Consider the following 16,156-nt stretch of genomic DNA (forward strand, 5'->3'; position numbering starts at 1 on the left):
TAGGAGAAGGCTTGCCGATCGGTTTGTTGAACACCTTCAGACCATCAGAATTAAAGGAGCAATAACTAATTTGTCCAATCATTCATCATCACATTATGAAATATCCATTTTACTGCCACCTAGTGGCCTGGATGTTTCAAAGAATGTACTGTAAACATGGCTGCCTCCGCATGGGGGACCTGGTCTATGGAGTGTAAACTGGTTCATTTTTCATCTCATCTGATTAATCTCATCATCTCGTGAAATTTTTTTAGGGAAAAATGTGAAATTAATAATCAGTTTCATAAATATTGTTTGCTACTTTTTAGTGGTTAGAAATAAATCCTTTGGATTTGTCATGGTCAATGGCAAGACATTTAATCCACATTGTGTTAATGACATATCTGTTTGCATTGCCAGTTGTTGCTATGGCAGCAAAAAAATTAGGAAACTCAAAGAAAATGAACTGATCTGCTCTCTTGGAACTGTAGGACCCCATGGAATGAATGTCATGATTAATAATGTCATCTACTTTTTCTAACATAAACTGGTTTCACCTCCAAGAACTTCAGAAGCACTCTGCATAGCTAATGAAGGATCACTGTCAGAAACGTCCTTTTTCCCTGGAAACCATGTGTGTGTGTGTGTGTCTGTGTGTCTGTCTGGTGTGATACTATACCAGACAAGACCCAAAGGGAGGAATTACTGAAAGTGGTGGAGAACAAGACGACTAAGATCCAACGTTGCCTTTAGATTCGGACAGATAAGCAAGCAATGACGAACCTATCAGGTGTCTTGATAGCAGAGAGGATACAGAAACAGCAGTGGTAATGGATCCAGCAGACATGGAAACATCCAAAGGAAGCAATATGAAGGTGTAAAAATGGCTGAGAGATACTAAACACTACAGTTGACTCAGTCATGACAGGGGCGCTTGGGGCTGTGACCCCTAAACTGGAGGAGTGGCTCCAACAAATCCCAGGAATGGCACCATCAGTCCAGAAGAGAGCATTCCTAGGAACAGCAAAAATACTACCCCATGCGCTCCAGCTCCTGGGCCTCTGACAGAAGGTCTGAGTGTGAGGAACATCGATATGACCATGCACTGGATGGGTGAGACGGGAATATTTTATATATAGATATATCATTTACATGACGTATCTTTTTTGTCACTTGTTTAGCGTTTGGCCAGAATGAATGCCCGGACCCAGGAGTGCCCATAAACGCCAAGCGTTTTGGTAATAATTTCCAGCTAGGAAGTTCAATCTCTGTGGTGTGCGAGGAAGGCTTCATCAAGACCCAAGGCTCCGATACCATCGTCTGCGAGCTGGAGGGAAGGGCCGTGATGTGGAGCGGCCTGATTCCCAAGTGTGAGGGTAAGCTGAAAAGCACCGTGGTCGAAATATTTCAGTCATGCAGATTTGGCAGGGAGTGTGAACTTGATCTTGGAAGACGCAATGCTCTGAACGGGCCTCTCCTAATTAGGCATTCTGGAAGAGGTTGAATTCCTTTGCTCATTGGATGCTCAGTAAACTGTCAGACAGCTTGTAGACTGTGGTTGATGCTAAGGTCATGAGAAAAACAGAGCTCTGGTAGATAACGTCTGTGGTTGATGCTAAGGTCATGGGAAAAACAGAGCTCTGGTAGATACCGTCTGCCGTCAGCACAACCTGCAGCAGTGAGCTTCCAGAGATGAACTTTTGCTTCTGTCATTTGTAATGAGGCTTATAACAGTGTGCTTACACACACACACACACACATACACATATACATACACACATACACACACACACACACACACGCATATACACATATACATACACACATACACACACACACACACACACACGCATATACACACACACACGCATATACACACACACACACACGCATATATACACACACACACGCATATACACACACACACACACGCATATACACACACACACGCATATACACACACACACACACACGCATATACACACACACACACACACGCATATACACACACACACACACACACACGCATATACACACACACACACACACGCATATACACACACACACACACACACACACACGCATATACACACACACACGCATATACACACACACACACACACACACGCATATACACACACACACGCATATACACACACACACACACACACACACACACACACATACACACACACACACACACACACACACTACAACCTTTGTGTGCCCAAATTGTTTTAATGTATTTTTAACGGCCCATGAGACATTCGGTGATTACACAGGGAAAGCGACCCACACCAACGTCTCTCGTTATTTTTCCCTCTTTCTCACTCCCTCCGTTGACCATCTTCCCCCATCTCTCTTTTTCTCTCCATCTCTGCCTGCCTCCCGCTGCCCCCCTTGTGCAGCGCCGTGCGGGGGTCATTTCACAGCCCTGGTGGGGGTAATCTTGTCCCCGGGGTGGCCCGGATACTACAAAGACTCTCTGAGCTGCGAGTGGGTCATCGAGGCAGAGCCCGGCCGCTCCATCAAGCTCAGTTTTGACAGGTGCGTCCACAGCGCTCCGGACGGAGTTAACCCGTGCCTCCGTCTTGCCTCTGGGCACCCCGAGGACTCACAAACCGGTTGGACATCAGAGTCAAAAATAACAGTATATTAGGGTTGGTAGATGAAACACCTTCATGAAATAAATCTATTCATTTAAATATATTTCTCTTTCATAACTTTTAACAAGTGAAAATATTCAACAGATAGTGTAACAGGGTACCAGAATACAAACTATAACAGTTGTTCATGGCACAGTTATCTCAGAATGTATTGTGCATTTACCTGCTTTGAGTTTGCTGCTTCACTCTTACCTCTGAAACTGGAATAGAGAAATTGCATCACTGGTGGTCATGAAATTCAGTTATCTTAGTCCTTGGTTCACATTTTCAATTTGCTAACAATATTGGCAATGACATTAATGGGCTTCTTCAAGCAGCTGCTGTTGGTTTACAGAATTATCATTTAAACAGCTGACTTAAAAGTTAACTTACACTTACCAAAGTTGACCAGCAGTCAGGTTACTACAGCAACACGTTGCCTCAGTGACCAGCATCTGGAAGAGTTCGATTAACACCATACATGTCACCACCCAGGAGACGCACAGGTTCACTGACTACACCAATGTAACTGGAGAACTGAACACAATCACAGTCGCATTATTTAGAACTATATAACTATATTTTACACAGTAATAAATAAAGTCAGAGCTCAGTTTCTAATAAATTCTGTTAAAATACATGAGATTCACTGGAGCACAGCATGATATTAATTTCTTTCTTTCTCCCAAGCACAAACCCAGTGGGCTGATGAAACGTGCCAAGCGTGCTGGCGTGTAAGACGCTGGGGAAAACCCTGTATTAAAGCCTGATCCGTTATTTACAGCTGCACATATTGGCCTCCACATCGGTGATGAGAAGCCTTAGCCGCTAACGCCCGCAGGAATACATGACGTGCGGAATACCATCGTCAGGAAGACATGTAAAGCCCTGGCCATGTAAACGCCCGTCGGGACCCGTCACATGCCCCCGACAGGGCTCTGCACAGACAAGATTCAGACGAGCGTCTGTGGAGCCCAGGCGCAGGGGTCGGCGAGTGATTACAAGGGGCCTTGGTTAGCAGGAGCTATCGCGGCGGCGCTCTGCTCACTCCGTCAACACACCGCCGCGGCTCGTGCTACGCCGTCCGTATCGAATTCCGCTTGGCTGGCTTTATTGCATTAGCGTGGCGGCGCTTCCTGGGAGTGTAGCCCTGAAATTACATAAGATTTTCAGGATGATGGAAAGGACTTTGGGGACACATAGCTGCAAGAAGAAAGACTAATATGAGGCATCAGATCGGCCGAGAGGGGGTTTTACGGAGGGGTTCTGATGCCAGGGTTTGTCAGATGTACAGCACGGTTTAATCTGTCTTTGTCTGTGGGGTTGGTGGTATAGGGGCTAAACTATGTCTGTGGTGGATTCTGTATAACGTACACCCGAGTGATTTCTCAATGTAAATGGCTTTCAAACTCATGGCTGCTCATGAATGCTATGGCATTGAATCCATGCACTGGGGTGTGTGTGTGTGTGCGCGTGCATAGAGGCAGGCGCGACACACACGCGAGTTAGACATGCTTTGGTAACTTTATTTCCATGCGCAGACGTCGCTCCCCGAACAAAGTCCAAACACCAGCCAGTGACGCAGCTGTAACGAGCGGTAAGGACGTGCCTGTTGCGCGGCGTAAGACCCGATCTTTCTTATCCCCTCTGGGCAGGTTCCAGACAGAACTCAATTATGACTTCCTGGAGATTCACGACGGGCCCAACCTCCTGTCGCCTCTGTTGGCCTCCCTGAATGGGACGCAGATCCCTCAGTTTCTGTTCAGCAGCGGCACCTTCCTGTACCTGCTCTTCACCACTGACAGCAGCCGCTCCAACAGTGGCTTCAAGCTCTTCTACGAAAGTGAGCCATCCGTTTCCCTGCACCCAGGGCCTCGTGTTCCTGAGAGAGATTCTGTTGACTTGCTTCTGGCTTTGAGACAACGAGATCGTGTGTGTATGTAGTTTAGGGTCTGATTTGCGTCTGTCCCGAAGACTCCGGCGCGGTCTCTTCTTCATTGTTATGAATCTCTCTCTCTCTTTCTTCCTTTGTCTCTATCACTTTCTCTTTCTCTCCCTATCCTAAATGCCTTTGTTCCTCCCTCTCTCATTCTGTCTGCACCGCTTTCTGCCTCTCTCTCTCTCTCTCTCTCTCTCTCTCTCTCTCTCTTTCTTTCACCTCTCCCTCCTTCCCTCCCCTCCGCAGGTGTGACGCTGGACACCCACTCCTGCCTTGACCCCGGCGTGCCCGTCAACGGTGCGCGCCACGGCCAGGACCTATCCATCGGCTCCGCGGTGACCTTCGACTGCGAGCCCGGCTACCGCCTGAGTCACGATGAGCAGCTGGTGTGCGAGCAGAGCCACTGGTGGAACCACCCGCTCCCCACGTGCGACGGTAGGACACCATTATTACGCACGTCACCTCAATCACGCACACTTGTCACGCCTGTTATCTCCCTTAATTAAAACGTCTCTCTCGCCACGCCCCTTCCCTCATCGCGGCAGGCTAGAGTTACTGGAGCGATTTGTTATTTTTATCACCCAGCAGCCCCGCCACGCACCACGCTGCCAGTGGAGGCGGCCCTCACCACAATGGGTGTCTGGGTGCACTCAGGGTGGCGTGAGAGCTCGGATTCGTCTCCCAAATCCCTTAAGCCTCCACGAACGGCTGCTCCGCTAACAAAAGTGTTTGACCCCCACCTCTGCCATTACGGCTTTCATACGCAGCCCCCCCAGGTGCCTTGTTCTGGCATGCCCCCCTACCGAGTCCAGTATGGATATTAACACAGCACTGCTCTCTCTCTCCTTCCCCAGACAGGCTCCCTCACACGTCTGTGATATTGAGCTTATTCAGTTTTAATGACTTCATGTAATTATGTATGAATTAAAGATGTGAGGTAATAGTTTGGAGGGTCATAATGGTGGCGGCAGGGACAGTGTGTGTGTGTGTGTGTGTGTGTGTGTGTGTGTGTGTACAATATATGTGTTGTGTGTAATGTTTTATTAACTCTCACACGTAATATACACTTCAGTAAGACTCAATTTCAAAGTGAAAATGAACAGAGAGAAGCAGACATACACAAATAAATATGTGGTCAGTGACACACATCAGTTTGGTATTAGTGGGATTACATACACTATTGACAAGCAGAATGATTTCTTAACCAGAAGATTTGACTGCCTAGTGTAACGTGCAGTTTTACACATACAAGGCCAGATTCGTACAGGTTGACAGTAACTATGCTACACCACACAAAATGTGCAACACGATATTTAATTCCCATTCGTGATGTTACCATGGCAATAATTAGCACACCATTATCACTACGTATCGCTGGTTTCCCGGTGCAGTAAATTCACCTGGGCCCAAGGTGAAAGCCAGCCAAGATCGACACATAAATAAGCATAAATATTAAAGACCCGCGTCAGGAGACCGGTGACTGACTGACTCCAGCCGTGAGACCAGCGGTCCACTGGTAAACGTACGGTTACAGAAAAATGTCTTCTCCCAAGTCAGGAACTGCATGGGTGCACTGAGTTGATGATGGGTGCCCCTCAGTCTGTATCTGTTTATAGCCTCTAACTCTGTACCACATAAATTTGCATGTCTTATGGCAGACGTTTGTTGCGTCCTGCATCCCTTTCCCCTCTGACTGCAGTCCCCCGTCATGCTCACTCACTCCAAACAGACCAAAACCTGTTCCTTTAAAATAAATGCGTCAGTTATCCAAACCGGAGCATGGGCAGGATTTTGCTGATGACTTGCACGTGCGTCCAAACATTATTTAGAGAGAGGATCATCCGGTCCACACTCTTACCGGGGGTTGTTTTTTGAAAAGCGGTGTTCTTTTATGAATCACTAGCATCATATGCAAATGAGGGCAGAATGAGTTGGACCATATATTATGTGAACTGTAAAATATGCTGGCAATCCACATTTATGAATGAGGAAATGTGTTTCTGTGGCACTATGTGCTGTTAACATCAAGTTAAGTTTGGCAGTAGGTTTGTGAATTTGGATCTGTGGGTTTTGGGCATTTTTGACACTTCTGTAAAGCGACCTTTGGTATTAGAAATTATTATTATTAATAATAATAATAATAATAATAATAATAATAATAACAATAATAATAACAGTGAGATACTTAGACTTGTGTGATGTACAATGTTCAGTATATCTGGCAGTAATGTAACCTTCATTTGAAGCTCTCGGTGATGAAGGATCTCCACCTTTACGCTGCTGTAACCTTTCTGGGTGGCTTTTTCCCACCTTGGCGTCAGGCATCTTGCCCTGGTGTGGCTCATGGCGCCAGGTGCTGAACCACCACACTGCTCACAGGCCGCCTTCCTGGATGCTTAGGAAACCTGCTTGAGATGTTGAGATGCAGTACACGTTTGTGTGTGTGTGTGTGTTTGTGCCTTGTAGCTCTGTGTGGTGGTGATGTGAAGGGGTCTAATGGTATCATCCTATCCCCTGGGTTCCCCGAGCTCTACCCCAACTCATTAAACTGCACATGGACGGTGGAGGTCAGCCATGGCAAAGGTAGAAGCGCACACACACACACACACACACACACACGCACATGAACATGCACACACAAACACACTCGCACGCACACATGCGCACACACACCCACGCATACCACACTCACACACACACGCACATGAACATGCACACACACACACACACACACACACACACACACACACATGCGCACAAACACACCCACGCATACCACACTTGCCCCGCAGCAAGAGAGCTCATCAGTTGTATCTCATGAGCTATTAATAATGAAATCTGTTCAAGCTGGTTTTCAGCATCCACATTTGAGCTTGTAGATGTTAATGCAAAACGAATGGCCCCATCTCCCTCTGTAACCAATTATTACAGTCTTACAGGTGTATTGCAGCTGTATTACAGTCTTACAGGTGTATTATAGTTTTACAGGTGTATTACAGTATGAATGGCTCTGTCTCTGTCTGTAACCAATTACTACAGTCTTACAGGTGTATTCAGGTGTATTACAGGTTTACGGGTATATTTCAGGTGTATAACAGGTTTACGGGTGTATTACAGGTGTATTACAGGTGTATTACATGTTTACAGGTGTATTGCAGGTGTATTAAAGGTTTACAGGTGTATTACATGTTTACTGGTGTATTATAGGTGTATTACATGTTTACAGGTGTATTACATGTTTACAGGTGTATTAGTCTTACAGGTGTATTACAGTATGAATGGCTCTGTCTCTGTCTGTAACCAATTACTACAGTCTTACAGGTGTATTTCAGGTGTATTACAGGTTTACGGGTGTATTACAGGTGTATTACATGTTTACAGGTGTATTACATGTTTACAGGTGTATTACAGGTGTATTACAGGTTTACGGATGTATTACAGGTGTATTACAGGTTTACGGATGTATTATAGGTGTACTACGTTTACAGGTGTATTTCAGGTGTATTACATGTTTACTGGTGCATTACAGGTGCATTACAGGTGCATTACAGGTTTACTACAGGTGTATTATAGTTTTACAGGTGTATTACAGGTTTTACAGGTGTATTACAGGTTTACTACAGGTTTATTACAGGTGTATTACAGTTGTATTACAGGTTTACAGGTGCATTCCAGGTGGGTATTTGGGGGTTTCTTGTTCTTTGATGTTGTTGTTGATATTGTTTGCTCCCTTCCTAAATCCCCCAAAGTATATGTAATTTGTATCTGATTATCTGGTGGCTAACCGCCCTCCCCCCATTCAGGGGTACGCTTCACGTTCCATGCCTTCCACTTGGAGGACCACCACGATTACCTGCTTGTGACAGAGAACAACAGCTTCGCACGACCACTGGCCCGCCTCACGGGCTCCCAGAGGCCCCCAGACCTTAACGCCGGCCTCTACGGCAACTTCAGGGCCCAGCTGCGTTTCATCTCTGACTTCTCCATCTCTTTCCATGGCTTCAACATCTCTTTCACAGGTGGGAGAGAGGGGGAGAGAGAGAGAGGGAGAGGGAGAGAGGTGGAGAGGAAGGGAGAGAGAGGGGGAGAAAGAGAAAAAGAAAGAAAAATATATGGGTCAGTGCAGCTACTGTTTTTATAATACCTTCTTTTGAACATGATTGTTAATGACTATACTATATAAAATTTATAAGCTATAAAGCTATATGAAGATTTCATAATGTTTCAAGGTCACTTGTGCGGAATGAACTCTTATAACATAAAAATTAAGTTTGATGGTTAGGGCAGTGTGTTGCGCCATCGCACACAGATGGTTTTAGTTCACAGGTGATTTGTTGCGAGTTATTTCATGTTTTAAACTTTTGCCTAGGAATAATTGTGTTATTTATTAAAAAGCTAATCTTTATATTTCATAAAGTTTCTCAAGTCGAGCAAAGATCACGCAGTCCCCGTGTCGGAGCCCCGGCCGCTGCTGCAGTAGTTTAAGTGGATTCGCTCCAGCACGGATGTTTCCGTTGCGCTCGCTCGCCTACAGCCTTGTAGCTCCTGAGCTAAGCCACCACGCGGGCGTTTGAATGCCGGCCGGCCTTAAAACTGCCGCATCGATGAAGAGCGATCCAGCGCTGTCGGCCCGAGCCTCTTCCTTCGGTGCTGATTGTGAGCCGCGACCTCCCGGACCGGATTTGAGCCTGCACGGCAGGGCGATATGAGGGCTGGCCCGGGGCTGGGAGGGGGTTTCATAAGCCGTGGATCCTTACTGGATCAGCCTGCAGCGGAGCGCTGTCCTGGCCAGAGGTCAGCCAGGAGTTAAACTGGGCTACCAGGCTGATGGAATGAACTTATCCACCGTGTAATGTAAAAGAGAGGGTGGTGCTCTCTAGCAGCCAGAAATGAGGTCCTCTGTCTAGAAGGAAAACCCCAGAAACCGACGTCGAAGGCTATCTTGGCCGTTAAGGGTTCACCCGTTTGACCTTCAGCTCGTGCCTGTGGTGGATAGCTCTTGCAGTTTAAGGTCTTCAGTCTCACGCATTCAGAGGATGCGCTGCGCAGATCAAAAATGCAGGAAGGCAGACGCGAGCCCGGAAAACTGTCGGCAGAAATCCGCCCTACTGTACGGTGACGGAAGAACTGTGCTCATGAATATTCATGACATCGTCTGCGGGCAGGGCCCCGCGCATTAGCACAATATAGATTTGCCTGTTTGAAGGCGCATGTCGACCTTTTCCCGCTCTTAGACGGGATGGACGGCATTGGACATGTCCGCGCATAATGTGGGGAGCGCTCAGCCCGCATGAGCCGCACACCTCCCGCTGGGTTTGGAATACGTCCGGGTCGTTAGCACTGTGTTGATTTCAGATGTCGTGACGGTATGGGCCGCCAGCGCGTGGCCGGACGGTTTTCACAAACCCGCTGAGAAGAGGCCGTTTTAGACTCGTGTGCTAAAATGTAAATGTGTAGTTATCAATACGGTGTGTACATTTGTCAGGTAAATGTTAGATTGACAGAAGCTTTGCTGGTCTATTTGTTGAATAGCATTAGTTAGCATTAATTTGAATAAATTATTAATATAACCATATTTGTCTAATATGACTTTTTGTAATATTGCTAATGGCATTTTCAACCTTATGAACTATACCAAATTTTCTATACCAGAAATTGTCTACATACCACCATCATAAGATATTCATAAGGTGGAGTGCAATCAATCCTCTGGAGAAGAGTCCTTTCTTTGCTGTTTTAATATTTTATGTGTGCGTATATGTTTGTTCGTGTGACCCAGAGTATGATCTGGAGCCGTGCGAAGACCCGGGAGAGCCGCGCTTCGGCCGGCAGGCCAGCGGCAGCTACGGGATCGGAGACTCGGTCGTGTTCTCGTGCGACCCGGGTTACCGTCTGCAGGGGCCGCAGGCCGTCACGTGCCTGGGCGGTGGGAGGCGCACGTGGAGCGCCTCTCTGCCAAGGTGTGTGGGTACGTGGTCAGCCGCCTTCCTTCCGCTCGGACGTCCCGCCGCCAACCGGTCCTCTGGGGTTGCACTGGAGCGCGGCAGAGCTGGAGGGGCTCGTCAAACCGAGCGCATGTTTCCGGGGGGTCGGGAGAGTGGTGCTTTAGGACAGCCGGTTCGTCGGGGAAATGTGGGGCTTTGTAACCCCGAGGCTACTCTGCTCTCTCGCTTCTCCTCGGGAGATTTTGGCTGACTCGGGGTGCGTTGCTATAGCAATGGAGACTAATGCCATGTCTCCGGATGTTATTATGGGAGCTGGGTGGCTGTCACAGCCTGAGCTGAAAAATCGGTGCCCGCGTGTCCAGCAGCGCGAATGCAACTCATGAGTGACAAGGTCACGCAGCGTGTTTGGGAGGTTCCTCATTCAGGGACCATAACACACTTGCTCACTTCACTCTTGCACGCTTACATTTCATTTTCTTGGAGCCACTTAAAGGATATTATATGCCTTGTGATTGGCTGACATTTGGCCCCATTGTTTCACGTCGATCTCCCCTCATCTCGCAGCTGAATGCGGCTCGACGGTGTCCCAGAATGCCGGTGTGCTGCTGTCCCCCAACTACCCGCTGAGTTATGAGAACAACCACGAGTGCATTTATAACATCCAGGTCCAGGCAGGGAAAGGCATCAACATTACAGCTAGCAGCTTCCACCTCGCTCAGGGCGACGTCCTGAAGGTAAGACGAAGGGAAAAAACCAAAACGAAACAAACCGCCTTCTGCCCCGTTTCCAGGGATGAGAGATAATAAACAAATATGACGATAAACAAAAACATGGCAGGACTGGCCGTTCATTCTACTTAGTCCCTCCCACCTGGTATCAGGGGCTGGCAGGACAGAGCAGCCTCCACGCTTTATTTGACTGCCATTCCAAGGACTTTATCATGCCAAGAGTGTGTAGCAGTATTAGTGATGGCTGACACCTGGTCTAGTGAAATTCAGATAAAGAAGCCATGAGGGACAGTTGAAGGAGCTGCCCTGACAGCAGATAGCATCGCTTGCTGTAGCGGGTCACCCTCCCAGCCCTGCCAGAAAGCCACTGGTCTGGTCAAGCCTTCTTCCTGCCAGTAAGGCTGCCATGAAAAGTGCTCTGGTGATTTTAGTCAGCAAATGTGGGTGCGTAGCTGACAGCAGCCTTGTTTGTCTTGTGTCCAGGTGTATGACGGGCCAGACAGCTCGGCGGACATGATCGGGGCTTTCTCCGGCTCCTCCATGCTGGGAGTCCTGCTGACGAGCACCTCCAACCACCTCTGGCTGGAGTTCTACTCCGATCAGGAAGACACTGCCGAAGGCTTCAAGCTCAGCTACAACAGTGAGTGCTCATCCTCTCTCCCTCTCGCTCATGGGCTCTTATTTTCTCCCTCTTTCCCTCACTCTTTTTTCCTCTCTTTCTTGGGCTTTCATTCTCTCTCTCTCTCTCTCTCTCTCCCTCCCTCTCTCATCCTCTCTTTCTCTCTCTCTCTCCCTCTCTCATCCTCTCTCTCTCTCTCTCTCTCCCTCCCTCTCTCATCCTCTCTTTCTCTCTCTCTCTCCCTCCCTCTCTCATCCTCTCTTTCTCCCTCTCTCATCCTCTCTTTCTCTCTCTCTCTTCTACCCCACTCACACTTACCAGCTCACTCTCTCACCTCATTTTCTATCTAATGGAATATATATCCTCAGTTAATTTTCAGTTCTTAATTGATTTCTTCATTTCATTTTGATCTTGGACTCTGGTAATACAACGTTCTCGTGTTGTTCTCTCTCTCTCTCTCTATCTCCCTCTCTATCTTTCTGTTTCTTTCACTTTCTCTCTCTCTCTCTCTCTCACACACACACATACACACGCACACACATGCACACTACCAAGTGTGAATTAACACCACTATAGAGAATGCATGGTAGCATTTCATTTGCTTTGTTTTAGATTAGAACTCTAAATATTGCAGTTTTCCGCTGATAGTGCCGCATAATTTGAAACCTTAATCATAAAGTCCACATGATGCCACCATAACTGTAGCTCATGTTCCAGCCATCGTGACTGAGACCGGCCAATAAACAATAAACCGTGAAACAAGACGAGCACGTGTGCCCAGTTAATTTCCCCTTTGATAGCATTCCTCTCCAACTGGTTCTGTTGTGTTGGAAAATTCTAAAATTAAAGTCCAGTTGAAGTGTCCCATCTTCCTCCTCCCCTGCCTCAAGTAGTAGAACATCTCTTATGCTGCCTTAGCTCATCAGAGTGATGTTGTCCTGTCACGTGATCCAAACAGATATTCTTCCTCCTCTTACACTTCACCTGTCATAAGTGTCTTCCTGACGAACACCAACTCTTGCAGTTTTGTGAAAGTGTTGGGGTTTTTTTTCTTTTCTTTTTTAAACCCTGAGTCTGTCATAATGTTTGGCATTGTGAGGTGTCACACCGGGCCGGCGAAGCGTGTCGGGATAGTTCTCAGACCCTCAGGAGAAACTGAAGACTTAACATTTCCATACGAAATAGAAACTGTCAGCGAAGCAGGCTTGTTGCTTGGTTACGGAAGCTGGCGAGCGTGCGTTGCGCTAGTTAGGAGGCTGAGGAAAATATCAAAACGAATTACTGAAGTTCAACAGGGTCTTGAAGGAATTTGCCCAAAATGCTAATGTGCCTGACAAGCCTTGAAGGGGAAATGGGTACTATAAGGCCTTCTTTGCATATTGCTTACTGACTGCCACTAATTCACTGATGGCACTGTCAGCGTTTTAGGGCATTATGTTCTTTTAACACGTTTTGTTGACTGGCATTATATCGCAACACATCAGTAGTGCGAGGGCAGCAGAGCTGACAGGGAGCGCCGAGGTGGGTCCGGCATCCAGAAGGCGGTGAGTGAACTGCGTAAATGCGTAGAAGCAAACCTCTAATCACTGCACCATGAGAAAAGAGCTGCGTCATCCCTACGTGCAGGGAGCCGTGGAACTTTCCAGAACTGTATTCAGGGCAGGTCTACCTGGGCCAGGGACACCTACGTCAATGAAAGCCTTAATTAGCAGTGGAAATGGAGCATTCTTCCCTGGCCTGCAGAAACGAGGCGGGGCGGTGCGGTTTGTGGAGGCGTCTGCTGCAGTGCCTTTACCACGGACGGCTTTTGCTTCATGGCTGCGCGCTCATCCCGTCACGTCTCCCCCGGGACCCCTGCTCCTGATGGGCTTGCTGGAGCTTGTCTCAACTCTTACCTCTCTTAATGAGTCGATTAGCTCTTATCGTTCGCTCATTAGGAACCAATTAACTTTTAATGATTTGAGTGATATTATTTGTGTTCCTGCTTCCAGAAATGTTAACGATGTCTATGGCAAAAACAAAGGAGATTGTACTTTGCTCATAATTCTTAATTAAATGAATGCAGAATGGAAAGGAACACAGAAAGGAGCAGACGTTAACTGGGGTCAAGTCCTGCTTTCACAGCCCAGGTCAAGTTTGGAGACTTGTTTTCAGGGTGGGGACATTCTGGGGGGTAAGTGGTTCCAAGCTGGAATTGTAACTGGAGTCACTGCGGAATTTTGCAGCCGCCTTCCACCACAAACACACACTCATCATCTTGCTATTCAGTACTCATCTCTGTCCCAAAGTCAGCAAGTCTCGTGACCACAGAACCCAAGTAGGCCAATTACTGAATCTCTGAGGGGCACAGAACAAATTCCTCTAAACCTCTTAACTAAGAACTCCCCCAAACCCCTTAAATAATGGATTGGGAGTGGATTGAAGTCCATTACAAAGGGTCTTTTTTCATGGTTGGCCCCTGGCAGCCGGTCTCTGATGGCTAACCCCTGCTAACCCCTCCCCCTCTCTCTGCCCCTCCCCCCTCTCTGCCCCGCCCCATGCCCTCCTGCAGGTTTCGAGCTGTCCCACTGCGATGATCCAGGTGTGCCGCAGTTCGGCTCCAAAGTCAGTGACCAGGGCCATTTCGCTGGCAGCACCGTTGCCTACCAGTGCGACCCCGGCTACAGTCTCCATGGCAGCAGTATGCTCGCGTGTATGACAGGCGAGAGGCGGGCGTGGAACCACCAGCTGCCCTCCTGCATCGGTAATGCACCTCCACCCTGTCACATCACCTGGCATTAGTACACTGTGTTAGCGTACTAAGTGTTAGCACACTCATTATTAGCACACTCAGTGTTAGTGTACCCAGTGTTAGTACACTCGGTGTTAGTGTACTCATTATTAGCACACTCAGTGTTAGTACACTCAGTGTTAGTACACTCATTATTAGCACACTCAGTGTTAGTACACTCAGTGTTAGTACACTCATTATTAGCACACTCAGTGTTAGTGTACCCACTGTTAGTACACTCGGTGTTAGTGTACTCGGTGTTAGAACACTCGGTGTTAGAACACTCGGTGTTAGAACACTCGGTGTTGGTACACTCAGTGTTGGTACACTCGTTATTAGTACACTCGTTATTAGTACACTCAGTGTTAGTGTACCTAGTGTTAGTACACTCGGCGTTAGTGTACTCAGTGTTAGTACACTCATTATTAGTACACTCAGTGTTAGTTTACTCAGTGTTAGTACACTCATTATTAGTACACTCACTATTAGTACACTCAGTGTTGGCGTACTCAGTGTTGGCGTACTCAGTGTTGGCGTACTCAGTGTTGGTGTACTCATTATTAGTACACTCAGTATTGGTGTACTCAGTGTTGGTGTACTCAGTGTTGGTACACTCATTATTAGTACACTCAGTGTTGGTGTACTCAGTGTTGGTGTACTCAGTGTTGGTGTACTCATTATTAGTACACTCAGTGTTGGTGTACTCAGTGTTGGTGTACTCAGTGTTGGTACACTCATTATTAGTACACTCGGTGTTGGTGCACTCGGTGTTGGTGCACTCGGTGTTGGTGCACTCGGTGTTGGTGTACTCATTATTACTACACTCATTATTAGTACACTCATTATTACTACACTCATCTCATCAATAGTGTCCATCAGTCCACCTCAGTTAGGCTGCAGTCTGCAGGTCTTCCAAATATGTCACTTTTTCAGTCCCAGCTTGGACCTTAATGACACTGTGCATGGACCTGCTGCTAGATCCATTACATCATTATCTTTACTCCACTGTGCGTTGTCATTTATAGGACAATAGAGAAATTCTTTATCTCTTTACTGAAATCAATCATGCCCTAATACCTTCAGCATATGTTTGCCATTCCTGGGGCATGACTGGTGTGACCGCTTGTATTTTATTTCATGCGCTGTTATGCTCATTAGCATTTGGATCAGTTGTGCATCATATGCCTGATCCTGTAATGTCATAGTAAGTGGTACTAATGCAGAACAGCTATAAGATTCAAGGATGTGATGCACCCGCCCTCCAGACTACGGAGACAGGAGGGATGGAAATAACCAGGGTGCAAGAAACAGCTCGCAGTCAATCTGAAGTCTCGGAAGTCATAGTCATCGCTGGTGAAAACAAAGATGAAGATAAAGTTTTATTAGGAGAAGACCTACATTTTCAACACCATATTTGTGTCTGCATGTTTAGTTATCTTTATTTTTAATGTGTATTATGTTTAATATAAATTTGATTAAAAAAATATTATGTATCTCATTTTACTGAAAAATAACTGACTACAACACTATA

At 47.0% G+C, this 16,156-nt stretch overlaps 1 protein-coding gene across 4 annotated transcripts in view; it reads left to right on the top strand.

Moving 5' to 3' along the window:
- Positions 1–16,156, top strand: part of csmd3a (CUB and Sushi multiple domains 3a) — a 149,349-nt gene that overhangs the window by 56,368 nt on the left and 76,825 nt on the right. For all 4 annotated transcript variants that reach the window (XR_014125183.1, XM_081720292.1, XM_035526376.2 and 1 more), the window contains exons 15-24: positions 1,161–1,355; positions 2,388–2,526; positions 4,280–4,467; positions 4,810–4,998; positions 7,030–7,146; positions 8,367–8,582; positions 10,343–10,531; positions 11,073–11,242; positions 11,720–11,876; positions 14,407–14,598. Coding sequence is in view for 3 of the 4 variants with exons in the window: in XM_081720292.1 (XP_081576418.1) it covers positions 1,161–1,355; positions 2,388–2,526; positions 4,280–4,467; positions 4,810–4,998; positions 7,030–7,146; positions 8,367–8,582; positions 10,343–10,531; positions 11,073–11,242; positions 11,720–11,876; positions 14,407–14,598 (1,752 nt within the window). In the remaining variant the exon portion in view is untranslated. The remainder of the gene's footprint in view (positions 1–1,160; positions 1,356–2,387; positions 2,527–4,279; positions 4,468–4,809; positions 4,999–7,029; positions 7,147–8,366; positions 8,583–10,342; positions 10,532–11,072; positions 11,243–11,719; positions 11,877–14,406; positions 14,599–16,156) is intronic.

Source organism: Electrophorus electricus, chromosome 1 (assembly GCF_041902795.1).
Source record: "Electrophorus electricus isolate QZ-2024a chromosome 1, ASM4190279v1, whole genome shotgun sequence".
Lineage (NCBI taxonomy): Eukaryota > Metazoa > Chordata > Actinopteri > Gymnotiformes > Gymnotidae > Electrophorus > Electrophorus electricus.